This window comes from Aulonocara sp. 'chitande type north' Nkhata Bay, linkage group LG22 (genome assembly GCF_057382095.1).
Source record: "Aulonocara sp. 'chitande type north' Nkhata Bay isolate Kocher_YH1m ecotype deep benthic linkage group LG22, A_spYH_male_GT1.1, whole genome shotgun sequence".
Taxonomy (NCBI): Eukaryota; Metazoa; Chordata; class Actinopteri; order Cichliformes; family Cichlidae; genus Aulonocara; species Aulonocara sp. 'chitande type north' Nkhata Bay.
In genome coordinates, this window is record NC_141364.1 from 11,093,116 (window position 1) to 11,108,596 (window position 15,481).

Genomic DNA, 15,481 nt, shown 5'->3' on the forward strand with positions numbered 1-15,481 from the left:
AGTTGTTCACATTTTTTCAAGAAAGAATTTAAATGATTGTGTCAGTTTTTACTTTATCTGTTTTTCTACACTGAACACATGAAAGAAATAACACAATAGAAACAAAAGCAGACTGAAACACAACCACCGCTCTGCGACCATTACTGGATCTTTTTATTTATGTCAATATAAACGATGCTTCAACACTAGAGTTCAAGTGCCTCTTAGTTTATGCTTTTTTTTGTCTTGGCATTCTCGCCCATCTCTAAATCGCAAATGTTTTGTTTCATTTTCCTCTATTCAATAAAAGCGCAAACTGTTTTTAACACAAGTCTTCTCTTGGTAAAAATTCAGAAAGCATTGATTGAGTGCTTCCAGATCTCTGACGCCAGACAGCACAGAAATGTTTGCTGAGTAGGTCAAAAGAAACAAAAAATGCAATTGATTGGGACGCAAGAGACTTTAACAGCAAGTGTAAGTGTCTGGGACCCTACCTGCCAGTCAGTGCATGAAAAAAACAAAGCAAAATTGTCTAATAAAAGTATAAACTAAGAACCACAGAGCCATTACATGTTTTGGTGTGAGAGCTAAAGAGAGCAGGCAACAGGATGTCAGTCCTCTGCAAACCAGTGCGAACTCCAGATGCTTTTAACCACAACAAGTCCGTTACCCAGTCACAAAGCCTCAAACAGAGCCAAGAATAAATCATACATGAATCATCCATTACTCAGTTTTCCCCTGCATTTTTATTCACCATCACAAGGTTCAAAGTAAAAAGAAGGTCAAAGGTTAGACAGTGAAAAAGGATAAAGTCGGAGAGGAACATTTGAATCCTTTAATGCTGAGAGAAGCTTTTTTTTTTCTTCTTTGAGACGGTCAGAGGATATGCCTGAGGCTCTAGTCAGGGAGTTTCACTTCCTCAGCAATGACCTCATCATTACATCACTTCCACGACATCGCAAAGATGAGCAATGCTCACGATGTAAACAACCACAAGATGTTTTTCTTTAGCGTTTTAAGCCACACAGCAGGGGAGAGAATCAGAAGGAAAATGAATAAAGAGACTCTGTCTTAGTCAAACTGAGACTTGGCAATGGTGTACTGAAGTGGCTGAACTATGCTTCTTTTACTTTTCATGTGATGATGTAGAAACTCAAGACATGAAAGGTCAAACAGCAGTGTGACGGCTGCTTTTGGGCTAATGAAAAGGCAAAAATTTAATAATAATGACAGTAAAAAATATAGATTAGGCAATAATAATGACTGCAGGAGCAGCATGGGGCGGTCGTAGTGTTACGACAGTGTCCATGTTCAAAAAGTCTTGACAGGAATAAGACAAGAGGCAAAAAAAGTACAGTACAGGTTTCCATATTTCCTGTCATATATATATATATATATATATATATATATATATATATATATATATATATATATATATATATATATATATTAGGGGTGCAACGATATTCGTATCGATATTGAACCGTTCGATACAGTGCTTTCGGTTCGGTACGCATATGTATCGAACAATACAACATTTGTAATTTATTTTATCAATTTTCCTTCTGACGATGCTGTCTGTGTTGAGCGCTCAGTGAATCTGCGTTCGACTACTCCGCCTAGGCTGCACTGTCCAGCGCAGATCCACTGAGCGCTCAACACAGACAGCATAGTCAGAAGGAAGAGCGCAGGGCAAGCTAGCGAGACAGAAGTTAAGCTCTCCTTTTAACATGGACCTCCCCCACTCTCATTCAGATCTGGCGTTTGGAATTATTTTGGTTTTCATGTGACGTATGACCCTGAAGGTAAGCGAGTCATGGACTAAAGTAAAACAGTATGTTGAATGTGCCATGCAATGCTCAATTACATTGGTGTGAACTAGTGTGTTAGCGCAGTTAGCTCGTTAACGTGTTGGCCGTCTAGCCCCATGCACGGAGCGATCGGCGGTAGCTCGTTAACGGAGATTTGCCGTGTTGTGGCGTTAAGGTCATTTCAACGAGATTAACCTGAAAGCACTAGTGGGAACACAACGAATATGACTGCACATTTACCCCGACATCATCCTAGTGCAAAGACAAAAACAACAAGCATGCTACTAACTTTAGCCGAGTCATTTAGACAGCTGTTAGCACATGATTCTCCTTATGCTGCTGAGAATATAGCCCAGAAGAAGCGGATAGTATAGCTTTTATTTTGGAAAGAGCCATTTCTCTGTAATAAACTCTCTTTTCCAAAGATGAGTGATTCCTCAATCAGATACAGGGCTTGCAATATCGCTAGCCCGACGTCCCGGAGCTAGCGATTTTTTCAGTCGGGCTACCAAAATCTATCTCTTCCCTGCCCGTCGGGCTATTGTAGGAAAAATATATGTCAATGCTTTTGCATTCTTTCAGAAATGTAGCTGGGTAATTATGTCATTGGCATCGGTGAGCCACCGTCAATATGTGACATATTGAAGTCGCGTTTGAATTTGCGCTTGTTTTTTTGCTTTCACTTTGCAATCGTGCGAACTGTGTATAGAGAGCGACAGCACTGATCTGTGAGTGATGATAATTTGTGCACCAATTCCTCTGACATCGTCTTATTAATCGTTAGCTTACTATGCAAACATGACAAGTGAAATCTCCCGCAGCAAGCTTAAACATGTGAGAGGTTGATCGCGCAGAGAATCGCTGAGCTTATGTGAGTGCGTGTGTAAAAGCATTTCAGTTCTGCTGAGCCAAATAAGACAGGTCAGGGTGAAGAAGTGACAGCCAAAGAAAAGCTTACCACAAAACGGAGAAGTTATGACAAATCAGACTATAAGGCAAAAAGAAAGTGCAGCTTTATGGTTTCATGGACAAAATAATTTCTGTGGCTGCAATATGACGAGCTAAATAACCAGGGCTGCACATAAGTGGTCCGCAGGTGCGTATTCGCTGTCAAAATAAAAAACGCGCACAAGGGTTAGGGTTAAATTTAAAAACTGTACTTTTGAGTTAAAATATATATTTATAATTTTAATAAATGAAAAATTAAAAAGGCATGAACATTTTTTTTGTATCGAAAAAATATCGAACCGTGACACCAAAGTATCAAACCGAACCGAACCGTGAATTTTGTGTATCGTTGCACCCCTAATAAATATATATATATATATATATATATATATATATATATATATATATATATACTGTTAAACTGATGGATGCTCAGTATTAATCACTGATAAAGTTTCAAATGACGAGGTTGGTGTGTGTACAAGTAATCCCTGTGAGCCAAAACCTCAGCCTTCAGTCTCGCTCTTTATGATATAAAAGAGAGCGGATATCCTAATATGGTCATCTCAGGCTTGTACCCTAGCTGGGAGCAGAGTAGCCCCACCCACATGCTATTTAAACCTTCTGTTTGTGAGGTGCAGCCAATGAGAAGAAAATTGGTTTAAAGCAGGAAGCTTTTAATCAAATGATGAACTGAGGGGCTGGCTCAAGGCTTGTGCAAAGTGACTCTGGTGCAGTCCAGAAAAAAATACTGAAGCATAACAGGTCATCTTTAAAGATTTATTTTATTAAAACTAGTTTTAATAAAATAATGGTTAATAAAATGGTTCTTTGATGTGAACACAGTGGAGCATTTAGCAGCTGAACAGAGCTTTTTTTTAACCTCCAGAGTTGGAGGAAACCAAACTCTAAGCAAAAACAGCGCTGCTAATGCAAAAACTAGCAAGCAACTAAAGATGAGCATGTTAACCACTTATGAGCTGCTAATGTTGTTTTCGTGTTGTTGTCGTATTGTTTGCGGTTTTACAGAACTGTTTGTGTTGACTGTGTTGTTTTATTTACATGGAAGCGGACACTGCTTCCATTTGTGCAAGTGTAAACAGGTTATAAAGGAATCTGGGATACACCCAAATCAAAGTGAAGATAATCCCAGACAATCAGTCGTTTCTGACAGAGACAAGTGAAACAAGGCAGAAGTAAGAAGGAAACAAATCAGGATCAACGACGAGTCACACGGCCGCTGATATCATGTCTGTATATCACATAGAGTTTTCTTTATTTAGCTTTTCCTGTCACTACACTCCTACTCTGCACTCTTCTAAGAGTTTCAGCTACTCACTGGGAACTTTCTTGCAGTTTGTAGTTTAAAGTCAAAGCTGAGAAAATCATTTTGTTGTGGAAACCTCTGTTGGAAACATCAACCCAACACAAGCATATATAGACCCCAGCTGCCCCACCACCACGCTCTTGTTTTGGACTCATAAAGTAGGGCATAACTTTGACTGGCTGACTCATGTTGGCCTGGCAGCACAGCGAATGTGATGACAGACCAAGTTTAATCTCAGCTGAGGTCCGCTTTTGGTGCGAGTTTGGCCCGGTAAAAGCAGGTCAACAAAGGACACCTATTTGTACAAGAGCTTCATTTCTCCTTAAGTATTAAAATTGGTTAAAATTGACCCTTTAATTAAATAAGCAGCTGTTTGAATACAATTCCAGCAGTTTTTGAGCAAGAGTACTGATGTGTGAGTGATTCTGGTGTGTAAAGTGTAAATATTAGCTGGATTTCTTAGTCTTCAAAGACAACCAGACTGCATACGCTTGGGGTTTGAGCTGCAGGGATAAGATAATTGGTATATTTCAGCATTTTTTAAATCCATAATAAATGAATGAATGAGTATTTAAAATCCTGCACTACAAGATGCTAGACGAGCTAACGATGAAAAACTGACACATATACGGTTGTAAATCAGTAAAAATGGAAACCAGTTAAAACAGCAGGATGCATATGTGGTTGTAAAAATAATTCATGGATCTTTTAATTTTTAATGCACTTTTTGCATCCCTTCCATAACAACTGCTGTAATATATGAGCCAACAATACTTAACTGAATGAATCCTTCATCTTATAAATGACATGAACATGAGTGAATGAAATCATCAGGAAGTTGGTGCTGCAGCATCAACGCTTTACTGTTTTGCTTCAAAAGCATCAGCTGTTTAGTGATTTCTGAGAAAAATCAACAAGCCTGAGGACAAAAGATGCCTCAGTGAGGCCACAAAGCCTCTACGTGATTTACTGCAGCTCTGAGCGTCAGGCACATCAAACAAAATGCTGAAACTCAAAGTTGAAAGTTAGAAGAAAACCCGTCCGCTATTCGTTTTCTGCAGCCTTCTGCAGCTCTTCCTTTTCCACTTAACTGAAGGGCTTTTCAAGGATCTTTTCAGTGAACAGAAAAACACAATGAGCTCCTAGCTGGAGTGCCAGGGCTCGCAGTGGGTAACGGAAGAAGCGGTGCGGTGTTACGAAACTGTAGGAGGCTGCGGAGATAATCAATCGACTGGTGCAGCAGGAAAAAGCTGCAGTTTGACTGGTTTAACGCTGCAGTTCCAAAATAACCATGCGGAGAGCAGAAAAACCCGAGAAACAGAGGGAAGCATCTGACAAACCTCATGATCGTGGCTTCTCACAAAATCAAAAAGAAAGATTTTGTCTGGTGACCATCGCAAAGCAAAGATGGCTGCCCACATACATGTGTTTTTATTATCATCATCTGCAGTCTTACAGCATGCGCCATCACATCATCTGCACTCTGATATTAGAGCCTGTGGGTCCTGTCACAGGGACGTTACACGGTGATGGACACGTGTGTGTTTATATGTGCGTGTGTGCGTGTTTGCTAAAGTGAGTATGAAGCGGAGCTACAACAGGGCTGTTATCTCCTCACACACATACACTTCAAAGCAGGAGAGAGGAGCTGCATCTGCTAGTGATTTCCCCGAGGTCCAAATCGCACATCCACAAATGCATCCAGGATATGTTCCAAAGCAGCATGGGTAAAATACAGGATACAGCTGAATGAGATTTTTATCTAAAATAAAAACAAGACATATGTTATTTGAAGGAAGGGATTGAGCAGATTAGGTTTCCTTTGCAGCACATGAAGCGAAATATAAATAACCCCCCCTCCCCCCCCTTAAAAAAAACTACTCTTTGGCATCAGAGATGAATCTGGCTCCATTAATACAGATTTATTAAATGTTAATAGACAGTCCCGGTGCCCAAGGCAGTTTTTTTCTGCCTTGGGCACCTCTGAGTTCACTGAAAAGGCCCCGAGGACACAATCAATACTGTAGGCTCCTTCTCATACATCAAAGGGAGTCTTCAGAGTATTTAGGCTACATTGAAGTGCAGAGCAGCGCTGAGAGGAAAGGCTAATTTCAACTAAAACTAGGGTAAGGTATCAAAGCTCAATACTGCTTTAGTGTTTTATTTTGAAAATTAACAAGAAATATAAAAGGAGTTACTACTCTTTGGAAAGCCATTTCCATGTTTTAATGATAATTTTGACTGTTTTTTTTTTTGCCTGTGTTATTTATTTTCCATGTATCTTTGGACAACATTTAAAATCAAATAAAAAAGCAAAAAATGTGTGAAATTGTTATTCATCAAAGAGAGGTTTCTAAAAAGTTATAGTTTTGATAAAACTGAGAAAAGTTCAGTGAAATTATCTGGCTTAGCTCTTTTGATTGTTTTCTGAGTTGCAGAGTAAAGAAAAATTCATGAATTTTTTTAACAAACAATCAATAATCTACAGAAAAATAAATATAAGTCTTTTCAGACATATATCCAGCCACACGAGCCCACTTTGTGGCCTTGTCCTATGTTGCTAAGTTGGAAAACAATATCCCTGTGTCACTCCCTGAGGTCTAAGTCATGATTTGTGCCAACTCCAGCACTAGCTCTGCCTCTAAGCAATCAGCATGTGTATTTTTTATTTTAATTAACTGTTTTTTAGTAGCTTTGAAATCCAAGAACAAAACAATAATCATTCTGAATGCTCTTTTCCAAAATATGGAGTTGGTGTTAGGATTTCCAACTGTGATAACTTAGGGCTCATAGGGTTAATCCATTGGACTTGGGTAGCAGATCACTGTGTTGTTTTGTTGTTTGACAAGACAAAAAAGTCTCAAGGAGCCAATTGAGATGGTTGAGACGTCTGCTAGGATTGCTAATGGCACCTCCTAGTTGAGGCGTTTCAGGCATGTCCTACTGGACAACACCCTGGAGGAGACGCAGGAATGCTGAGAGATCACACCTCTCTGCTGACTTTGGGAGAGGGAGGTCTGGCCTTAGACTGCTGCCACCATAACCCAGACCCAGATAAGTGTAAGAAGATGGATGGATGGATGGATGGATGGATGGATGGATACCCATTCACAGAAGCAGTTATGTTTTCTATGCTGATGGTGCATTCCTGAATAAGTTGGAAGTCATGAGTTCCCAGTTGGAAGTTATTTGTGAAACGCCCCCTCAACTTGGATTTCCCACTCTAAAGTTGGAGCAGACGAACATACCCTGAGTTAGCAAACCATGATGGACACTGAACGCACACAGTAGTAAAACTGTAAACTTTTAATCAGTACTGCCACTGTTGTGTATTTTTTACTCAAAAATCAAGCCATATGCATAGCACTGATCAGGTATATATCTATTGATGTGCTTTTTAAGTGCAAAAAATAAGTATTATGCTGTACTGCGATACCTGAATGGCTCTGACTTTGCTAAAAACCAAAACAAGGTCTGATTTTGATAGCTTTCTCTGAACTGGGGAGTGGCGTTCTGACATCTGTGTTCCGAGGTATCTGGAAAGCAGCATACACTTTTAAGATTAGGCTTAATTTTTTTTGATAAAGCATATAGTTAGGGTTGTGTCAGGTGACCCTGAATCCACCCTTAGTTACACTGTAATAGGCCTAGGCTGCTTGGGGCTTACCATGATGCAGGAGTATTTCTTCTTCACTCACCTTTTTCACTCACTATGTTTTTATAAACCACTCTGCATTTTATCATTAGTTATTAATAAACTCTGACTATCTTCCATAGTGTATCTGGGCAGATGGACGCCCCTCCCTGAGCCTAGTTCTGCTAGAGGTTTCTTCATGTAAAACGGAGATTTTCCTTCCCACTGTTGCCAAGTGCTTACTCATAATATCTGATTTTATTGCTGGGTTTTCTCTGTAGTATTGTAAGGTCTTTACTTACAATATGAAGTTCATCTAAGCAACTGTTGCTATGATATTTAAAAAACTGAATCTCGAATCAGACAGCAAGCCCCTCCAGGATCAGGGCGGGGCTGCTAGTTTTGGGATAAGGGCAAAGAGAAAAGAGAGCACGGGGAGACAGGAAAGAGAGACTTGGGAAGTCCCCCATCAGCCTGAGCCTATGGCAACATAGCTAAGGGATGGTTCTTACGTTTTATTTATCTACATGGGTGGTAGGTTGGCTGTTAAACGTTTGAAAGCAGTTGTTTACTCATAGATATATACAACTTTGGCCACAGCCATTAACTATATATTGCTCTAGCAAAGCTGTGCCTTAGGCAGTTATTTCTCTTAGTTGTAACAACTACTGGTAGAAATCTGACTGCTCATACATTAAGTTAGAACATATAAATTAAGCATATGTTTTCTTTTCCTCCCACATTATCTCTAAAATAGTCTCAGATGTGTACAGAAGTGTAGGTGTTGCTACCTCGTTGACTCTAATCTAAATGTGATATGACAGCCTCCTTTATGACTAACCCTGCCTCACACGTTCTCTAAAAGGATTATGCTGCAAAACGGATTATTAATATCAATGATCCATTCATGGATTCGGCTTTTTTGAATGCCGGATATGGATGGAAACATGACTAATCTGTGCATAAGCTCTCAGGAACCTGCTTCCCTCTCCTTCTTCATAGTCAGCAGCAGAAAGGAGCATTTCCTCTGCTTTCCCGAGTGACGGCTGTGATTTATAGCATCTGGTCACTAGGATGCTGACGTGGACAGCAGAGGTTAGCGCTCCTGTTAGTCTCCTCCTTCCATCCTTCCTTCCTTCCGTTCTTCTTCAAGGAGACGATCAAGCCACAACAACACTCCCAATCCAGTTTCCCAGAGTCATCCTAGCCGTTGCCCTCCACACGCATCCCTCCCACCTGCAGTTACAAGCGTTCAAGCCCCCGGGACATAAATGAGACACAGTTGGCAGAGCTGTGAGAACTTGAGCCCCGTCTGGATGCCGGAGATGAGAGGAGCTTTGTCCTCTGGGGTTGTTTTTCTACTCCCGGTGAAATAACTTTGCTCTGTATTAATGTAGATATTAAACAAGATAAACTGTAATGAATAGACACGGACCAAATAAAAAAATTGAGTGGGTAGTTGCACTGCTACTCCTGTAAACCTTCATTGTTATGGAGCATATACTCTTTACAGTGATAACAGATTTACCCCCAAAATATTATTAATCAATAACGTGTTAGCATGGTTAGCTCGTTAACGTGTTAGCGCTGTGCAGACCCACGCACAGGGCGATCCGCGCTAACTGAGATTTGCCGCGCTAATGCGGTTATGGCCTTAACGTCATTTTAACGATATTAACACTGACAGCACTGGTAATTATATAAAACTAAATTCAGATACTGTAGGATCTAGTTCCACTGTAGCAATCATAGCAAGCTAGGAAGCCAAACAGGCTAATGTTTGTAGCTTATGTTAGCTGTGTGACAAAGGTTTACCACTCCACACAGCAGCAGCTGTTTATGGTCTTGATTAGATTAAAGGGTTATTGCAAAAACCTTGATTTTCTGTAGCTTATTGATTTTGTAGTTATAGTAAATGTGTTTTTTGACTTGTTGCTCAGAGAAAACAAACACAATTTTTTATTTTTTTTGGACTAATAAAAGTCTTTTTCACCACTGCATATCATTAACGCTTGTCTTCTCTCTCTTGCAGTTTGTGTTTTGTTCTGATTGTTGTTTGTGATCTCTCTAAGTTTTTTTTTCTATCAGTAAAGACAGATGGCTGCCCCTACCTGAGCCTGTCTCGACTGGAGGTCTCTCATTTAAGAGGTCTCTCCTGTTAAAGGGGAGTTCTTCCTCCATAGTTCCTAGGTCCTGCTCATTTTCTGATTGTGTAGTAAAGTAATGTCTTTACTCACAATTTAAACCTCTTTCAGACAAGAATGGTTACTTTATAAATAAAACTAAATTTAAATTTCATTCAATTACACTTTATTTTCAACCTGGAAATTGAACACAAGGGTTATTTCTTTGCTAAATTATGGAGGATAGAGGCAAATCTAAAGCCGGCAGTGAAAGGTTTCTAGGCTGAAATCTACATTTCCAGGCTGCCTGCGATCTTGAAAGCGTTCCAAGAACATAACGTCAGCATGACTGGGAAAGCTCACAGTGCCACAGGGAGTCCACGTCTCATGATTACTTCCACAGAGGAGCATTTAACTCCAAACAGAGACGCTCACTACTGTTAAACAGGGGGTGAAAAAGTCAACGTGATGGCACTGCAGATATCAGGAAAGAAGAGGTTTAAAACTAGGTAGGAAGGAGTTGTAGCATGTACAGTGTGAACTCCTTTAGAAAGACATTGCACAAAAAGTGAATTGACTCGTTGCAGGAAACTGGTGCCACTCCTATTGTGAGCCACAAACAGAGAGTCTTTGAACATGTCATGTCTTGGAGAGGCTTAGCTTGATTCCAGCACTCCCTGGGTAAGCGAATGAGTCTGGTAGCTGTGATTCATTTTCCCCAAACTAGCATTTTCTCTGAAACACCAGCAGGCACAGAAACAAGGCTCTGATATATGGCGTAATGTCCCTGGCTGACTGGTTTTACTGTAGATGGGGAATGATGAGCAGATGAGGTCAGGAGGGGTAAGGAGGGCTGTGCAGGGTGGTGTGTTTTAGGGATTTGGATGGTCAACATGCATTAGGGGCTAAACCAAAGGTCTGCCAACCTCAGACCTGAATAAACCACTTTGATAAGGGATTACAATCCCCTCTCCCAGCCCTGCAGGCGCACCAGGCCGCCATAAACAAACAATCCCCGGCAGGCCTTTCTTTTGGCTCTTTCTTTGCGCAAGAATGAGACTCCCATCTCTCAGAAGTCAGAGAGAAAGAATGTTTCTGTTTATCTAACGCCCCTGCCTTTTTCGGTGTCTAACATTCCTGATAAACGTCACATGCCGGTCAACCCTGCTGTGTGCGGCGGTCTCTGCAAAGGGCCTGGAACCAAAACACTCTTTGTTTTCCATCTAGTGTTGCCATCTTAGATAACGCACTGATGGGTGAATTTGCTCCAGAACAATAGTTCAAAACAACGCATGTATGATGTCCAAAAGAAAAGGCACCAAACAGCTACTTAAAAGTTGTCAACCATGGCAAACACACACACACACGCACACACACAGTGGCCCCAGGATTTCAGGAGTGTAACTATAACAAATCAACAACCACTTTCATGTCTGCTCAATAAGTCGCTCATATTCCTCTTCAAACAGACACCCACACATCCAGGGAGCGAGCACCATGCCTTTTGCAGTGATAAAGAGCTGCTGCGGCAGACGTTCCTTCGCTCCATCCATCTAGAGCTCTCCACGTTGAGTGGAAAATGGGGGTGGGCTGCCAATGAACAGAAAGTCCCCTACTGCCAGTGAGCACTGGTCAATGGCAAATATGTATGATAGTGGTGTGCAGCATGGTGCTCATCCTAAGTGCTTTTATATCTTAAAAGCACATAGGCTGGATGAATTATTCATGTGTTTATAGTGTGTGGGGTTGTTGCATATATAAATCAAAACTGCACTAAAAATTAGTAAAAAAAAACAAAAACTTGAATCTCTCTTCTCAGTCTACTGAAAAAATGTGTAGAACACATTTAATACAGCACAAAAGAGTCATGGTGAGATAAGCCTAATTAAAATACCTTTTTTCTGGATTTTTAAGCAAAAAAAGCAACCTAATCGATTATGTTCATTGATAACTGGCATCAATATGAATGTACAGTAAACGACACAGCTGGGGTCACTAATTCCAACTGCTTGTTATAAACATATACCAGTAAAAAGCTCAGATGTGTGAGAAATTCTGCAGCATCCAGTATCCGGGGTGCTCTTGAGCATGACACTGAGTTCCCGTTCGATTATTTATTTATTTTCTGTTTGAGCTGCATGCATTCACCTGCACCGTCTCTCTCCTGTGAGTCTACACTATACATTTTTGCTATATATCTGCGTGGGGCATTTTTCACCCAGTACACCGCCACTGACTTGTTTGGTAATGAAGACCACAGCTCAGTGCAGCATTTCCCGGATCTTTGCTGGTGAGGACCCGCCTGTTGGCGTGGCCGGACAAACACATCTCCTCTTTTAAGATGTCAGAGGGAGACATCTGATAGGCTGCACTGCTTCAGCTGTTGAGTTTACATTTTATCCAACCATGTCTTTAGACGGGAAACCACGCTTCATATACAGGGGTTATAATTATAATCATAATAACATTTTTTTTTATTTACATAACATTAATGTAATGAATAATCAGATTCCACCCTACTGCCACCCGTTATTCTAACCCCCATTTTCCTTATGCTGACTGTAAAATACTCACTCTTGTCTGTTAGTGTCAGCTTCTCCTCGAAATTATGTCCGAGGTCCTTATAATCCATTGTTTCCATTCAGGCGGATCGCAGACCCTTTCCAGTTGCTGTCATTCCTCAGAGTCGCACAAGTACAGGAGATGAAACTCCCAAACACGCCCTTTGTAAAATCCAAGCCGAGCAAAAGGGAAAAGTGGCCAAAAAATCTATGGAAATAAAAGCGGATCCGGCTGGAAAAACAGCGCCGAGTCTCTGAAGTGATAAAATGTTACCGGGTGTGTTTTAAAAGCAGAGACTCGGTTCCGTCCGGAGAGCCTGTGGGTCTCTGCTGGAAAATCTACAGTGTGAGAATAAAAAGCTGTAGGTAAGTTAGACATAGGAAGGAAAGATTTCCGGTCAGGATTTTCAAAATAAAACATCCTTGATCAACGCTTTACTTCAGTGGCATTTCAGTTTTCCAAAATTAATTATTATGCGCATTAGGTGGTAGAGTAGTCATCTACCAATCAAAGAGGGTTAGGTCTCCGGCTAATCCAGTCTGCAGGTTGAAGTATCCTTATACAATGAACCCCGAGATTCCCCTTTACAGTGTGTGTGCAAACATTAGATACAGATGCAACTATTTGAAATATTTGACAAGATGCTTAGATATAGAAACAAGCACTTTTATATGTGTGTGATTGTCTGGGTAGATGAATGAGGTTTACAGTAAAATTACCTTTAAGTTAGAGAAGTAGAGAAGTGCTATATAAACTGTAATGTACATGTGATGACCATGGAAGCTTGTTTCTGCCACTGAAAAAAGAAAACACGTTTTATTTTTTGGTCTAATGAGTATACATAGAACATTTTCAGAATATCTATGTACTTCTTTATAGTCAGAGTAAGAAAAACATTTGGAGGGTGTTTCTAACTGCGGGTTGTTATGTGTTGGTAGTTAGTTAGTTAGTTAGTTAGTTAGTTAGTTAGTTAGTTAGTTAGTTAGTTAGTTAGAATAGATACAATAATGAAAACACAGGAAATACATTTCTTACAGCAGGTAAAAGGTTATTGGGTTTATTTACTTTTTGATTATTTAGTGCGGGGCTTCTTTTGCATATTTTTAATTTGTTTTTGTTTTTGTTTTTTTGGTTCTTACTGGGGGTTTTTGTTGTTATTTTTATGATTTAATTTCCAGCCAGGGTATTATTACAATAAGTAATGATTAATAAGGCAAATCCAGTGAGGATCTTACAACTAGTGATTAAAAAACATTTTTAAAATTCCTCTTTTTCCGATTATTGTTATTAGTGTTGTACACTTTCAATTACTTTGAAACCTACAGTTATTTTTTGAGCCCTTAAATTTTTATTTATGTTTGTAACAGACGTTTTAAAAATGTCCTAATTCGTTTAATTTATTTTTTTCAATTTAATTTAATCTCCTCTTTCGAACTCTAAAAGCTTAAAGATTGTTATTTTGAAGGCAGGATTGTGTCATTTCCTGTTATTTCCTCTTCGCATTGCTCTGGCTTAACCTCGTTGGCAGCGAAAAACCGCATGCCGGACAACTGGACTGTACCATCTACACAGCGAGTGTAAAAAATACGCCACAGAAGAGCCAATACTTCACGAAAGTCTTCTGAAGGTCAAACTTCACATTTACAATAATTTCTCTTTGGCTTTATCCGCAGACGCAGGACATTAGTGTCCCCTTAACTGTCGGAGCCGCTGAATGGTTTGACCCATCAGATGACTCCTCAGCAGCTGAAAACGGCTTGCTGTGGGATGGGCTGTCATAACAACACTGTCGGTGTAATTACAGCAATTATCATCATGTTAATTAACCATTTGTAACAGTGAAAAGCTTTATTTTCTTTAAACATCGTGATATCTTTATAAGCGTGTATTATTTAAGCATATATGTCTGCAAGAAAACAGTATCCCATAGAGATTACACTTAAAAACAGGTTTAAAAAGTACCAAAGTAATCTTAAAGTTACCAATAAACATGAATATACAAAATATTACAAACATGAAGAGCACTACATATTGCACACCCGCTGTTTCAATCATATTTCCCCTGTTTAAAAGATGACAGGGACTTATCTGCTGCTAATTAACAATTAATGTGACCTCCCTGTCACTGCAGGAGGCCAGTGATCCAGGCTGAAAAAAAGAAAACAGAAAGAAAACAAACCCGAAATTATAGCAGTAGCAGTATAATAAAAAAAAGTTTGGAAAATGTGGGGAATTTTCACATGAACACATCTCAGAAGAGGAACCCATCTGGCTTATGTGAGGCTAAAGATAAGCGTCATCCATTTTTTAAAGAGGAGCTTTTTAAAAAGTCTGATTAGAAAAAGCCTTTTGCTTTTTTTGCTTAACAATTAAGATTGAGGTCATCATTATATGTCGCTTCATGATGGATGGAAGTGATAGGAAATATAATACAGAGACACACAAACATCCTCCTAATGCACATCTGAGGTTCTTTTCAGAGCTGGACACATTATCCAACATGGTGACAGAGCACATACTGACGTACTAAAGGGCCAAATGTATGTGAGCATTACCGGAGAGATAAAATATGCATGACCCACTTAGCTAGGTGAAGACACTCAGGACTCTAAACACTGATGCTGCTGATGTAGCTACAGACTCAATATCCAGGTCATTCACTCAAGTTTGTGTAGCTTTTTATGTCTGGGGGAAAGTATTTGGCTCTTTCGTGCTTTCTTAGTTTTTTGCATACTTGTCATACTTACATGTTTTTTTTAACTTTTTTCCCTAAAAAACACAATTTAAAAACTGCATTTTGTATTTAGTCAGGTTACCTTGTTATATCTTCTTATCTTCTTATGTTATCAGGTTAAACTAGAAAATATGACAAATGTGAGGACAGAAGAGGAAGATGACATAGGATGTGTAAATGATGTGCTAAGTTATCTGGTTAATGTAATGTTCTTTGGAAGTATCTTCGTTGTGTTTTTGTTTAAAGGCTGTGTGAGAATACTGGACATAAAAACATTAAAACTAAGACACTTTGAGCATTTTATATGTGGACAGCAGGTAACCGCAAACATCTGTGCAGTCTTACTATGTTTGAGAGCCTGCA

General features: G+C 39.7%; 1 protein-coding gene across 13 annotated transcripts in view; it reads right to left on the reverse strand.

The window, feature by feature from the left end:
• map7d1b (MAP7 domain containing 1b) overlaps positions 1 to 12,739 on the reverse strand; it is a 54,255-nt gene extending 41,516 nt beyond the window's left edge. For all 13 annotated transcript variants that reach the window (XM_086279324.1, XM_086279322.1, XM_086279315.1 and 10 more), the window contains exon 1: positions 12,397 to 12,739. In XM_086279324.1, the coding sequence (XP_086135450.1) occupies positions 12,397 to 12,463 (67 nt within the window). In that variant the 5' untranslated portion in view covers positions 12,464 to 12,739. The remainder of the gene's footprint in view (positions 1 to 12,396) is intronic.
• Positions 12,740 to 15,481: the final 2,742 nt, after the last annotated feature.